The sequence below is a fragment of the Centropristis striata genome, chromosome 22, assembly GCF_030273125.1.
Source record: "Centropristis striata isolate RG_2023a ecotype Rhode Island chromosome 22, C.striata_1.0, whole genome shotgun sequence".
In the NCBI taxonomy this organism is placed as follows: domain Eukaryota; kingdom Metazoa; phylum Chordata; class Actinopteri; order Perciformes; family Serranidae; genus Centropristis; species Centropristis striata.
This window is the reverse complement of record NC_081538.1, coordinates 26,421,600-26,434,844: the sequence shown is the minus strand read 5'-3', so window position 1 is coordinate 26,434,844 and position 13,245 is coordinate 26,421,600. Positions and strand designations below refer to the sequence as shown.

At 39.7% G+C, this 13,245-nt stretch overlaps 3 protein-coding genes across 3 annotated transcripts; all 3 read left to right on the top strand.

The window, feature by feature from the left end:
* The first annotated feature begins 249 nt into the window (after nt 1–249).
* Nucleotides 250–1,812, top strand: LOC131960374 (heavy metal-binding protein HIP-like). Its single transcript, XM_059325556.1, has 4 exons — nt 250–604; nt 713–796; nt 1,324–1,452; nt 1,532–1,812. The coding sequence occupies exons 1-4, from the start codon at nt 316–318 to the stop codon at nt 1,810–1,812; spliced, it is 783 nt and encodes a 260-aa protein (XP_059181539.1). The 5' UTR covers nt 250–315.
* A 1,039-nt stretch (nt 1,813–2,851) lies between these two features.
* On the top strand, nt 2,852–10,081 carry LOC131960954 (C1q-related factor-like). Its single transcript, XM_059326218.1, has 4 exons — nt 2,852–3,206; nt 3,294–3,377; nt 9,504–9,632; nt 9,713–10,081. The coding sequence occupies exons 1-4, from the start codon at nt 2,918–2,920 to the stop codon at nt 9,991–9,993; spliced, it is 783 nt and encodes a 260-aa protein (XP_059182201.1). The 5' UTR covers nt 2,852–2,917; the 3' UTR covers nt 9,994–10,081.
* Nucleotides 10,082–11,088: 1,007 nt separating this feature from the next.
* LOC131960343 (heavy metal-binding protein HIP-like) lies at nt 11,089–13,245 on the top strand. Its single transcript, XM_059325518.1, has 4 exons — nt 11,089–11,377; nt 12,139–12,222; nt 12,756–12,884; nt 12,965–13,245. Exons 1-4 carry the CDS (start codon nt 11,089–11,091, stop codon nt 13,243–13,245), a joined length of 783 nt encoding a protein of 260 aa, XP_059181501.1.

Sequence of the window (13,245 nt, the reverse complement as noted above, 5' to 3'; positions counted from 1 at the left end):
TTATTAATGAAATGAATTAAAATATAAGATATAAAAGACTGTCACAATGTTCTGACAGAGGACAGTCTCTCTGATAAATTATAAATTATTTTAAAAACTGATACCCAGTCGCACTAAAAGGCCTCAGCATTAAGATAAGTGTGTGTCTGTGTGTGTATTAATAGCCTGCAGCAGCTTGTTTGTTTCTCACCTGCACACAGAGCATATTGAGTAATCTGAGACCTTGAATCAAACCCCCCTCCCCTGAAGTTTTGACCCAATATAAGACAGGCTGACTGGACCTCTGCACCTTTGTGAAGACGTGTAAACTGGACAATGAGGGCTGTTGTTGTTGGTTTGCTGCTGCTCGGTCTGTGTGGGTCAGGAGCTCAGGGGGAGGTTCAGGAGACGGAGACAAGAGATGCAGGTGAGGAGACCACAAAGCAAACCACACCTGACATCTGGGCGGAGGTGAGGGCTCTGAGGGACATGGTGGTGGAGCTCAAGGTGGAGCTGAGGAACGTGGAGGCCACGGTAAAGGACAGCGAGAGCCAGGTGGATGAACTGAAAACTGAGCTGATCGTCACCAAGATGCAGGTGGAGCAGCTGCAGAGAGAGACTTCAGGTACACACTGATTACTTCTATGAGTATGTAAGATGAGGGTTAAAATACTGTAAATAATGTGTTGTGATGTTAACAGCGTGCTCTGTCATGTTATTGCATTAACTCCAGACTTGCAGACTAGACTGAGCAGCAGTGAGACTGAACTTCTCCTCAGCAAGTCCAGGATCGAGCAGCTGGAAAGAGAAAATGCAGGTGATGAAGTGTGTCCGTGAACTGATGAACTTATTGTTTAAATCAATATGAAGATGGACATGATGATTTATCTGGCTTTAGAAGATCATGTGACCATTTACAAATAAAATCAGATTTCTTCCGTGTTTCAGTCCAAGCTGCAGACCTGATGTCTTCAGAAACTCGACTGACTGCCACCGAGAGCAAAACAAGTGACCTAGAAAAAGAGAATGCAGGTATTTCACTGACAAACATGATTTTTAATAAGCTTCATGCTTTGTTGAGAGATGAGGGTTAAAATACTTTAAATAATGTGTTGTGCCTGTTAACAGCGTGCTCTGTAATGTTATTGCATTAACTCCAGACTTGCAGTCCAGACTGAGCAGCAGTGAGACTGAACTTCTCCTCAGCAAGTCCAGGATCGAGCAGCTGGAGAGAGAAAATGCAGGTGAAGATTTTATCTTCTTAATCAGAACACATTTGTACATAGATATCATATACAGTCTGGGTGAAGTTTATGACATGCACTAACTTTGTTTTGTTAACAGAGAAACCGAAGGTGGCCTTTTACACAGCTCTGACTGATGCAAGAGACGTTGGACCATTTAACACAGACATCACACTGAAATGCAGCAAAGTCTTCACCAACATTGGTGATGCTTACAGTCCTCATTCAGGTAATTTACTGCAGGTCACATGAACTTGTTTATTCATGTAAATATTCATTTGTTACCAATTTTTTATTCTACTCTGTAGGTTTCTTCACAGCACCAGTCAGAGGGGTCTACTACCTCCAGTTCACTGTGTGTGGTCACAAAGCAGGTCTCATGGGTGTCTATGTGTACAAGAACAGCCAGAGGATCATGCATAATGGGGAGTGGAAGGAAGAGGCAGGTTTGGAATTTTTCACTAACTCTGTTGTCTTGGAGCTGATGGCAGGGGATGAAATCTACCTGGTTCTCCCATCAGGTTATTCTGTCTTTGACAACAGCGATAACCGCAGCACCTTCAGTGGCGCCCTACTCTTCACACTGTGAGGATGATTTGTCACAAACCCAGTCATTGTTGGCTACACTGTGATTTACTGCATGTATCTGCATTTGATTTATCTGTTGTGCCATCACATGAAAGCAACATTCAAATAAATCATAGACTGTTAAAACAATCAGAAAATAATTTTTATCCCTCTGATTCTCACTAATGCTGGTTCCTCTCCTCATTCACTGTCTACCACACAAATCAAGCCCCAAACTGTAAATGAGTCATTAATGTTGAACATATCAAAGGTTACAAAAGCTTATGTTGGAGAAAGTAACCAAAACAAAGCTTGATATTGTGATATTTCTGTCAGAATCACTCTATTCTACATGTCTCATTAAAAAAGTTGCCAAAAATAAACCGTTTGTAAAAACACGATCCTGTTAAAGACTTTAAATTCTGCTCCTCAGACACTGTGAAGCCATGATTGATTCTGCTGAGACGAAAGGTCACGTGACAAATATTCACTGAAAATCTGTTTACACAGAGCACAGAGGAGAGGACAGGAGAGACTGGAAACATGACAATACTTTACAATGTCCAGAATGAAGAAACACATTTTTCCCCCAATGTTCAGGACACTTGTGGGCAAAAGTGTTGTTTATGTATAAATTTAATTTTATTGTTTATTTATTTTTCTAAATTGGAGTGTTTCTACCACATGTATAGTGACCTTTGACCCCTGACAAGAGTTCAGAACCTTTGTATTGCTCAAACAGAGTCAAAGTAATTCTGTTTCCACCAGAGGGCTCAAGGGAACAGATATTTAATTTAAATGACTTTTAAGAATGAAATAAATTATAATATAAGATATAAAAGACTGTCACAATGTTCTGACAGAGGTCAGTTTTTATATTAATTTATAATTTATCAGAGAGAAGAAAAACTGATACCCAGTCACACTAAAAGGCCTCAGCATTAAGATAAGTGTGTGTCTGTGTGTGTATTAATAGCCTGCAGCAGCTTGTTTGTTTCTCACCTGCACACAGAGCATATTGAGTAATCTGAGACCTTGAATCAAACCCCCCTCCCCTGAAGTTTTGACCCAATATAAGACAGGCTGACTGGACCTCTGCACCTTTGTGAAGACGTGTAAACTGGACAATGAGGGCTGTTGTTGTTGGTTTGCTGCTGCTCGGTCTGTGTGGGTCAGGAGCTCAGGGGGAGGTTCAGGAGACGGAGACAAGAGATGCAGGTGAGGAGACCACAAAGCAAACCACACCTGACATCTGGGCGGAGGTGAGGGCTCTGAGGGACATGGTGGTGGAGCTCAAGGTGGAGCTGAGGAACGTGGAGGCCACGGTGAAGGACAGCGAGAGCCAGGTGGATGAACTGAAAGTTGAGCTGATCGTCACCAAGATGCAGGTGGAGCAGCTGCACAGAGAGACTTCAGGTACACACTGATTACTTTTATGAGTATGTAAGATGAGGTTTAAAATACTGTAAATAATGTGTTGTGATGTCATTATATTAACTCCAGACTTGCAGACCAGACTGAGCAGCAGTGAGACTGAACTTCTCCTCAGCAAGTCCAGGATCGAGCAGCTGGAGAGAGAAAATACAGGTGATGAAGTGTGTCCGTGCACTGATTAACTTATTTATATCAACATGAAGATGGACATGATGATTCATCTACATTTAACTGTTTTAGAAAATCATTTCACAACTCATAAACAGGATTAGGGCTGGGCGATATGGAACAAAACTCATATCCCAGTATTTTTAGGTCGAATAGTGACATACAATACACATCTGCATTTGAAACAAAACGTGCAAAGTGTTTAGTTTAAACTCAACGCCACAAGTAATCATCTTCAACCTGTTTTATTCAAATACTGTATCAGTTACAAAATGTTCTAGGTTTTCTTCTTGTGCTGAACAAAGAACAGCTGTGCAAATAACAACAGAAATATAATCAGGCGTTATGTAAAAAATAAATTAAATCTATAATACACTTGGCATACATTTTATGACAACAGGCATAATTCTGCTGTCACAGAGATCTGCAAATAAAAATGTAAACAGAAACAGGCTGATCCTGGCTGAAAACCTACAGCTTCACTGTATCAACGTAAATGAAAACAGATTTAAATAACAAAAATACTGTTAATAGCCTATATTCTGAGCTAATAGGTATACCTTTGCTCTTACAGAGATGTGCCAATAACAAAAAATGTACACAGTACAGGCCTAAACTGTTTGATAATATACAGCTGTACAATTAGTCAGCATGTGAAAATATAATGAATAACCCATAATAAATTTAAATGGGCTAGATATGAACAATGAGTGTGGAAAAAAATAAAAGGCAATATGCCTACTTCAGGGTTTCCCATTAATTACCTAGACTCTGGCGGGCTTCAAGAGTCCAATCTGTCCCTCCAGATTCTTGTGTGTTAAGCTAACGTCACATTTCAGGCTACTGAAAGGATATTTTCAAGATTTATAATATAAAGTTATTTTGCGTTGTGTTGCTGTTGCGCAGCAGAGTGTGTGTGTCACCTGTCAGTCAGTCAAAATCCCGCCCCACCTCTCCGTCCTCCTCCAAGACATGAGCGCATTCACACACTTACATGCGCACTGAATTTACCGAGCTGCCATCCCCATTTCTCCTCTTCAAAACAATTCAAGCATGAAAGCGATACGTGCCTACCTGTCTGTATCAGTCCCGCCCCCACATGAACGCTTCGTGGGCGTGGGTTCGAGCGAGCCAATCTAAATACCATCAACCTGTCCAGGCCGTCAGAGGTCCAAACACACTGCTGCATACGCCGTTCAGTAGCTGCAAGCTAACATTAGCTAACAATTAAAGTTGTTTTAATCACAAAAATAAGGTGGTCCTGAGAGCTCACAGCGCTGCAACTACAGAAAACACATGCAAATACACAAAACACAAGCAAATTGAGAAAATATCTTCATCAATTTGACAACACAAGCTCAGCATTTAGAAAACGCGCTGCAAAGACCACAACACAACAGAAGTGTTTCCAGACACTTAAAAGTGATGCACACGTCTGGACACGCTTGTGATATTATCACGTTATTTCATGACAATGATATTTTCATGTTATAACATGATATATATAGCGTTAGCCCGCTGGCCCGTATCAATCACATTGCAGTTAAACAAATCAAATAAATTAATGATAGACGTTTTAGTTGGACTCTCTCAACGGCACTGAGTTGGTCTTGGTCTTGCTAGCCCGCTACTGCTAGCACGATTTTGATCGCCCACTAACGTTAGCACGATATGATCGTTATTACGTGAAATGATCATTGTCTTGAAATAACGTGATAATAACACAAGCGTGTCCACACATGTGCATCACTTTTAAATGTCCTCTGGAAACACTTCTGTTGTGTTGGGGTCTTTGCAGCGCGTTTTCTAAATGCTGCTCTTGTGTTGTTAATTTGCTGAAGATGTTTTCTCAATTTATTTGTGTTTTGTGTATTTACATGTGCTAATCTGTAACAAATCATTTTCTGTAGCTAAACACATGCAACTTTCAAAATAAGAGCACAGTGTGTTAACAGAATCCACAACAGAAGCCTCATAAATGCACAAGAGGCGGGGTTGAGCCAAAGATTATGAGAGCAGAGAATGCCCTGTGCTGTGTCTGTCAGGCGGAGAGAGGAGCAAAGGACCTTAACAAAGACAACATCAAAAGATATCATATATCAGTATGGCGGCATTGTCTCAAATACATATCTCTTTCTAAAATATACCAGTTTAACTCTTAATACGGGTATACCGCCCAGCCCTAAACATAATCAAACTTCTTCTGTGTTTCAGTCCAAGATGCAGACCTGATGTCTTTGGAATCTCGACTGACTGCCACCGAGAGCAAAACAAGTGACCTAGAAAAAGAGAATGCAGGTATTTCACTCTGACTTCCTGGTTTAAGAACTCATCCCTGTGGCGCCCTGTTGTGAACGCCAAGAATAATGTATTTTTATATATTTTCCTAACATTAGATATTTACCCAACTAACAGTCACATTGTGCAGAAAAAATGCCAAGACATGTTGTCTGTTAAAAACAAAACAAAAATCCATTATTTTTTACTTTGGTCACTCTGGGACCAAAGAGTCTGAGCTCACTTTTTATTTCAACCACTCTCACAGCATCCAATCAGGTGGCAGCCTGAACAAAATAATAATAATAATAACAAAATATTTCTGTCAGACTCACTTTATTCGACTTGTCTCGTTTAAAACGTTGCCAAAAATAAACCATTTGTAATAACAAGATCGTGTTTAAAACATTACATTCTGGTCCTCAGACACTGTGAAGACATGATTGATTTTGGGTCAGGAGACAAATATTCACTGAAAATCTGTTTACACAGAGCTGAGAGGAGAGGTCAGGAGAGGCTGTTTACACAGAACAGAGAGGAGAGGACAGGAGAGGCTAGAATCATGACAAATCTTCAATATGTATAGCATGTTGAGACCTACATTTTTATCCAATATTCACTCTTGGACACTTGGAAAAGTGTTGTGGGATAAATCCATTTTATTACATACAGGACTGTCAACTGAAAATTAGAATATTGTGATAAAGTTCTTTATTTTCTGTAATGCAATTAAAAAAACAAAAATGTCATACATTCTGGATTCATTACAAATCAACTGAAATATTGCAAGCCTTTTATTATTTTAATATTGCTGATTATGGCATACAGCTTAAGAAAACTCAAATATCCTATCTCAAAATATTAGAATATCATGAAAAAGTATACTAGTAGGGTATTCAACGAATCACTTGAATCGTCTAATTAACTCAAAACACCTGCAAGGGTTTCCTGAGCCTTGAAAAACACTCAGGTTGGTTCAGTAAACTAAATCACAAGTATGGGGAAGACTGCTGATCTGACTGCTGTCCAGAGGACCATCATTGACACCCTCCATCAGGAGGGTAAGACACAAAAAGAAATTTCTCAAAGAGCAAGCTGTTCACAGAGTGCAGTTTCAAAGCACATCCACAAAAAGTCTGTTGGAAGGGGGAAATGTGGCAGGAAACGCTGCACAACCAAGAAAGATGACCGCAGCCTTAACAGCATTGTGAAGAAGAGTCGCTTCCAGAATTTGGGGGAGCTTCAAAGACAGTGGACTGAAGCTGGAGTCCAGTTATCAAAAGCCACTGTTCACAGACGTGTCTGGGAAATGGGCTACAATAGCCGTATTCCCATGGTCAAGCCACTTCTGAACTCAAGACAACGGAAGAAGCGTCTGACTTGGGCTATGGAAAAGAAGCACTGGACAGTTGCAGAGTGGTCCAAAGTCCTCTTTTCAGACGAAAGCAAGTTTTGTATTTCATTTGGAAGTCAAGGCGCCAGAGTCTGGAGAAAGGCTGGAGAGGAGCAAAATCCAAGTTGCTTGAAATCCAGTGTGAAGTTCCCACAGTCAGCGATGGTTTGGGGAGCCATGTCAGCTGCTGGTGTTGGTCCACTGTGTTTCATCAAGTCCAGAGTAAATGCAGCTGTGTACCAAGAGATTTTAGAGCACTACATGCTTCCGTCTGCTGAAAAGCTCTATGGAGATGATGATTTCATTTTCCAGCATGATCTGGCACCTGCCCACAGTGCCAAAACCACCAGTAACTGGTGTACTGACCATGGCATTACTGTCCTCGATTGGCCTGCCAATTCCCCTGACCTGAACCCCATAGAGAATTTGTGGGGTATTGTGAAGAAGAAGCTGAAAGACACCAGACCCAACAATGCAAATGAGCTAAAGGCCGCTATTGAAGCATCCTGGGCATCCATAAAACCTCAGCAATGCAACAGGCTGATTGCCTCCATGCCACGCCGCATTGATGCAGTAATCCGTGCAAAAGGATTCCCAACCAAGTACTGAGTGCATTAATGGACATTTTCAAATGTTTGATTTTGTTTTGCTGTTATAAATCTTTTTTTTTTACTTGGTCTGAGGAAATATTCTAATTTTTTGAGATAGGATTTTTGAGTTTTCTTAAGCTGTAAGCCATAATCAGCAATATTAAAATAATAAAAGGCTTGCAATATTTCAGTTGATTTGTAATGAATCCAGAATGTATGACATTTTTGTTTTTTTAATTGCATTACAGAAAATAAAGAACTTTATCACAATATTCTAATTTTCTGAGACAGTCCTGTATATTTTTTTCAATTGGAGTGTTTCTACCACAAGTTTAGTGACTTTAACCCTGACAAGAGTTCAGCACCTTTGTATTGCTCAAACAGAGTTAAAGTATTTTGTTTCCACCAGAGGGCTCAAGAGAACAGATATTTTATTTAAATGACTTTTAAAGATGAAATAAATTATAATATAAGATATAAAAGACTGTCACAATGTTCTGACTGTGGTCAGTTTTTATATTCATTTATAGTTTATCAGAGAAAAATAACTGATAACCAGTCGCACTAAAAGGCCTCAGCATTAAGATAAGTGTGTGTCTGTGTGTATTAATAAACACAGTGTATGCACAGCTGTGACTGCATTAGAGGCTGTTAACAGCGTGCTCTGTAATGTCATTATATTAACTCCAGACTTGCAGACCAGACTGAGCAGCAGTGAGACTGAACTTCTCCTCAGCAAGTCCAGGATCGAGCAGCTGGAGAGAGAAAATACAGGTGATGAAGTGTGTCTGTGCACTGATGAACTTTTTGTGAGCTCCAGAATAAAACTTTACAGGTCTATGTGGTATGGACAAGATAAGAGAGCACTTGTGAAACTTGAGCTTACTGTATAAAATGAGCTTCTGTGACGTCTAGGATAATCACAGCCTCATGAAACTTTACAACCACAAACTAGAGACTTAGACCTATGTATCCTGACAATAAGGGGGTTTCCCAGCAGGCAACACAACAAAAGTGCTCACCATCTAATCACGGAAAAATACAGAAATCTCCAAGTTTTTGAAAGCAAATGACAGCATGGATTTCTTCCATGGTGTTCCTCAATGTCTTGGTGTGTTAATGTGGTATTTTAGTAGGATTTTTAAATGTTCTTGAGTAAAAGAAAAAAATGCAAATCTGTGTAACAAATTATATTAACCCTAAAATTTGTACAATAACTTATCTGACTAAACCCTGATACACTTCAATCATTTGAATTAACAAATTAATTGATTTATTTCATATTATTACAGATTTGTGACTATAACAACTTGAAACACTCCACTAAAAGACCCCCTGTCCTCCAACCCGAAGGACGGTAATATTAGGGGTGGAGTGGAAAAGGATCAATCGTAAAATATATATATATACACACACATATATATATATATATATATATATATATATATATATATATATAAATAGTAATAACAACTTGTTTTGACAAATGCCCTCTTTTTCAACTTCCTCTAAACTTAATCAAGACGTGACTAGTGTGAATTATTGTAACATTCACAGTGGTTGTTTTGAAAAGCTCCAGCAATTTATCTACCTTGACTTTGTTTCACAGATAAGATGAGGGTTAAAATACTGTAAATAATGTGTTGTGCATGTTAACAGTGTGCTCTGTAATGTCATTATATTAACTCCAGACTTGCAGACCAGACTGAGCAGCAGTGAGTCCAGGATCGAGGAGCTGGAGAGAGAAAATACAGGTGATGATTTTATCTTCTTAATCACAACACACACACATATATATTACATATATAGTCCAGGTGAAGTTAAATGACTTTAACTTATTTGCGTTAACAGAGAAACCGAAGGTGGCCTTTTACACAGCTCTGACTGATGCAGGACAGGTTGGACCATTCAACACAGACATCACACTGAAATACAGCAAAGTCTTCACCAACATTGGTGATGCTTACAGTCCTCATTCAGGTAATTTACTGCAGGTCACATGAACTTATTTACTCATGTAAATCTACATTTGTTACCAATTTTCATTTTCTACTCTGCAGGTTTCTTCACAGCACCAGTCAGAGGGGTCTACTACCTCCAGTTCACTGTGTGTGGGAACCAAGCAGGTCACATGGGTGTAAATGTGTACAAGAACAGCCAGAGGATCATGTATAATGTGGAGTGGAAGGAAGAGGCAGGTGTAGAACATTTCACTAACTCTGTTGTCTTGGAGCTGATGGCAGGAGATGAAATCCACCTGCTTCTCCCATCAGGTTATTCTCTCTATGATGACAGCAGCAACCGCAGCACCTTCAGTGGCGCCCTACTCTTCACACTGTGAGGATGATTTGTCACAAACCCAGTCATTGTTGGCTACACTGTGATTTACTGCATGTATCTGCATCTGACTTCTCTGTTGTGTCATCACATGAAAGCAACATTCAAATAAATCATAGACTGTTAAAACAATCAGAAAATAAGTTTTATCCCTCTGATTCTCACTAATGCTGGTTCCTCTCCTCATTCACTGTCTACGACAAAAAACAAGCCCCAAACTGTAAATGAGTCATTAATGTTGAACATATCAAAGGTTACAAAAGCTTATGTTGGAGAAAGTTACAAAAACAAAGCTTGATATTGTGATATTTCTATCAGAATCACTCTATTCTACATGTCTCATTAAAAAGTTGCCAAAAATAAACCGTTTGTAAAAACACGATCCTGTTAAAGACTTTAAATTCTGCTCCTCAGACACTGTGAATCCATGATTGATTCTGCTGAGACGAAAGGTCACGTGACAGATATTCACTGAAAATCTGTTTACACAGAGCACAGAGGAGAGGTCAGGAGAGACTGGAAACATGACAATACTTTACAATGTCCAGAATGAAGAAACACATTTTTCCCCCAATGTTCAGGACACTTGTGGGCAAAAGTGTTGTTTATGTATAAATTCCATTTTATTATTTATTTATTTTTCTAAATTGGAGCGTTTCTACCACATGTATAGTGACCTTTGACCCCTGACAAGAGTTCAGCACCTTTGTATTGCTCAAACAGAGTTAAAGTAATTTTGTTTCCACCAGAGGGCTCAAGGGAACAGATATTTAATTTAAATGACTTTTAAGAATGAAATTAATTATAATATAAGATATAAAAGACTGTCACAATGTTCTGACAGAGGACAGTTTTTAAAATAATTTATAATTTATCAGAGACTGATACCCAGTCGCACTAAAAGGCCTCAGCATTCAGATAAGTGTGTGTCTGTGTGTGTATTAATAGCCTGCAGCAGCTTGTTTGTTTCTCACCTGCACACAGAGCATATTGAGTAATCTGAGACCTTGAATCAAACCCCCCTCCCCTGAAGTTTTGACCCAATATAAGACAGTCTGACTGGACCTCTGCACCTTTGTGAAGACGTGTAAACTGGACAATGAGGGCTGTTGTTGTTGGTTTGCTGCTGCTCGGTCTGTGTGGGTCAGGAGCTCAGGGGGAGGTTCAGGAGACGGAGACAAGAGATGCAGGTGAGGAGACCACAAAGCAAACCACACCTGACATCTGGGCGGAGGTGAGGGCTCTGAGGGACATGGTGGTGGAGCTCAAGGTGGAGCTGAGGAACGTGGAGGCCACGGTGAAGGACAGCGAGAGCCAGGTGGATGAACTGAAAGCTGAGCTGATCGTCACCAAGATGCAGGTGGAGCAGCTGCAGAGAGAGACTTCAGGTACACACTGATTACTTTAATGAGTATGTAAGATGAGGTTTAAAATACTGTAAATAATGTGTTGTGATGTTAACAGCGTGCTCTGTGATGTCATTGCATTAACTCCAGACTGAGCAGCAGTGAGACTGAACTTGTTTTTGAAGATCATGTGACCTCTCACAAACAAACCAAATTTCTTCTGTGTTTCAGTCCAAGCTGCAGACCTGATGTCTTTGGAAACTCGACTGACTGCCACCGAGAGCAAAACACGTGACCTAGAAAAAGAAAATGCAGGTATTTCACTGACAAACATGATGTTTAATAAGCTTCATGCTTTGTTGTCATTATTTCAACTTGTGTTAAAAGTCTCATATACAAAAAAGTTATGACACTGCAGAAAACATAAATAGTAAAAAAAACATAATCTTACTCAAATTAACATTTTCTGTCTTTGTGAAGTTTTTATATTAATTTATCATTTATCAAAGACAAAATAAAGCTGATAACCAGTCACACTAAAAGGCCTCAGCATTAAGATAAAAGTGTGTCTGTGTGTATAAATAAACACAGTATATGCACAGCTGTGACTGCATGAGAGGCTTTCAAACAGAATCAGTTGCTTGACCCATTTTCATATTATGGTTTGATCGCTCGGACATTTATAAACGTTTCAGGTACATTTTGAGTGTTAGTTTCACAGATGAGATGAGGTTTAAAATACTGTAAATAATGTGTTGTGCATGTTAACAGCGTGCTCTGTAATGTCATTATATTAACTCCAGACTTGCAGACCAGACTGAGCAGCAGTGAGACTGAACTTCTCCTCAGCAAGTCCAGGATCGAGCAGCTGGAGAGAGAAAATGCAGGTGATGAAGTGTGTCTGTGCACTGATGAACTTATTGTTTAAATCTATATGAAGATGGACATGATGATTTATCTGGTTTTAGAAGATCATGTAACCATTTACAAACAAAATCAAACTTCTTCTGTGTTTCACTCCAAGCTACAGACCTGATGTCTTTGGAAACTCGACTGACTGCCACAGAGAGCAAAACAAGTGACCTAGTAAAAGAGAATGCAGGTATTTCACTCTGACTTCCTGGTTTGAGAGCAACCATTATGCTGCTCTGTGAAAATGAGTTTGACAGCCCTGCTGTAAATAATGTGTGGTACATGTTAACAGTGTGTTCTGTAATGTCATTATATTAACTCCAGACTTGCAGACCAGACTGAGCAGCAGTGAGACTGAACTTCTCCTCAGCAAGTCCAGGATCGAGCAGCTGGAGAGAGAAAATGCAGGTGATGATTTTATCTTCTTAATCACAACAAAATCCATGTACATTACATATACAGTCTGGATGAAGTTTAATGACATGCACTAACTTTGTTTTGTTAACAGAGGAACCAAAGGTGGCCTTTTACACAGCTCTGACTGATGCAGGACATGTTGGACCATTCAACACAGACATCACACTGAAATACAGCAAAGTCTTCACCAACATTGGTGATGCTTACAGTCCTAATACAGGTAATTTACTGCTGGTCACATGAACGTGTTTACTCATGTAAATGTACATTTGTTACCAATTTTCATTTTTTACTCTGTAGGTTTCTTCACAGCACCAGTCAGAGGGGTCTACTACCTCCAGTTCACTGCATTTGGGAACCAAGTAGGTGACATGGGAGTAAATGTGTACAAGAACAACCAGAAAATCATGTATAATTGGGACTATAAGGAACAGGGAGGTGTGGAACAGTTGACTAACTCTGTTGTCTTGGAGCTGATGGCAGGAGATGAAATCCACCTGGTTCTCCCAGCAGGTCTATCTCTCTTTGACAACAGCAATAACTACAGCACCTTCAGTGGCGCCCTACTCTTCACACTGTGA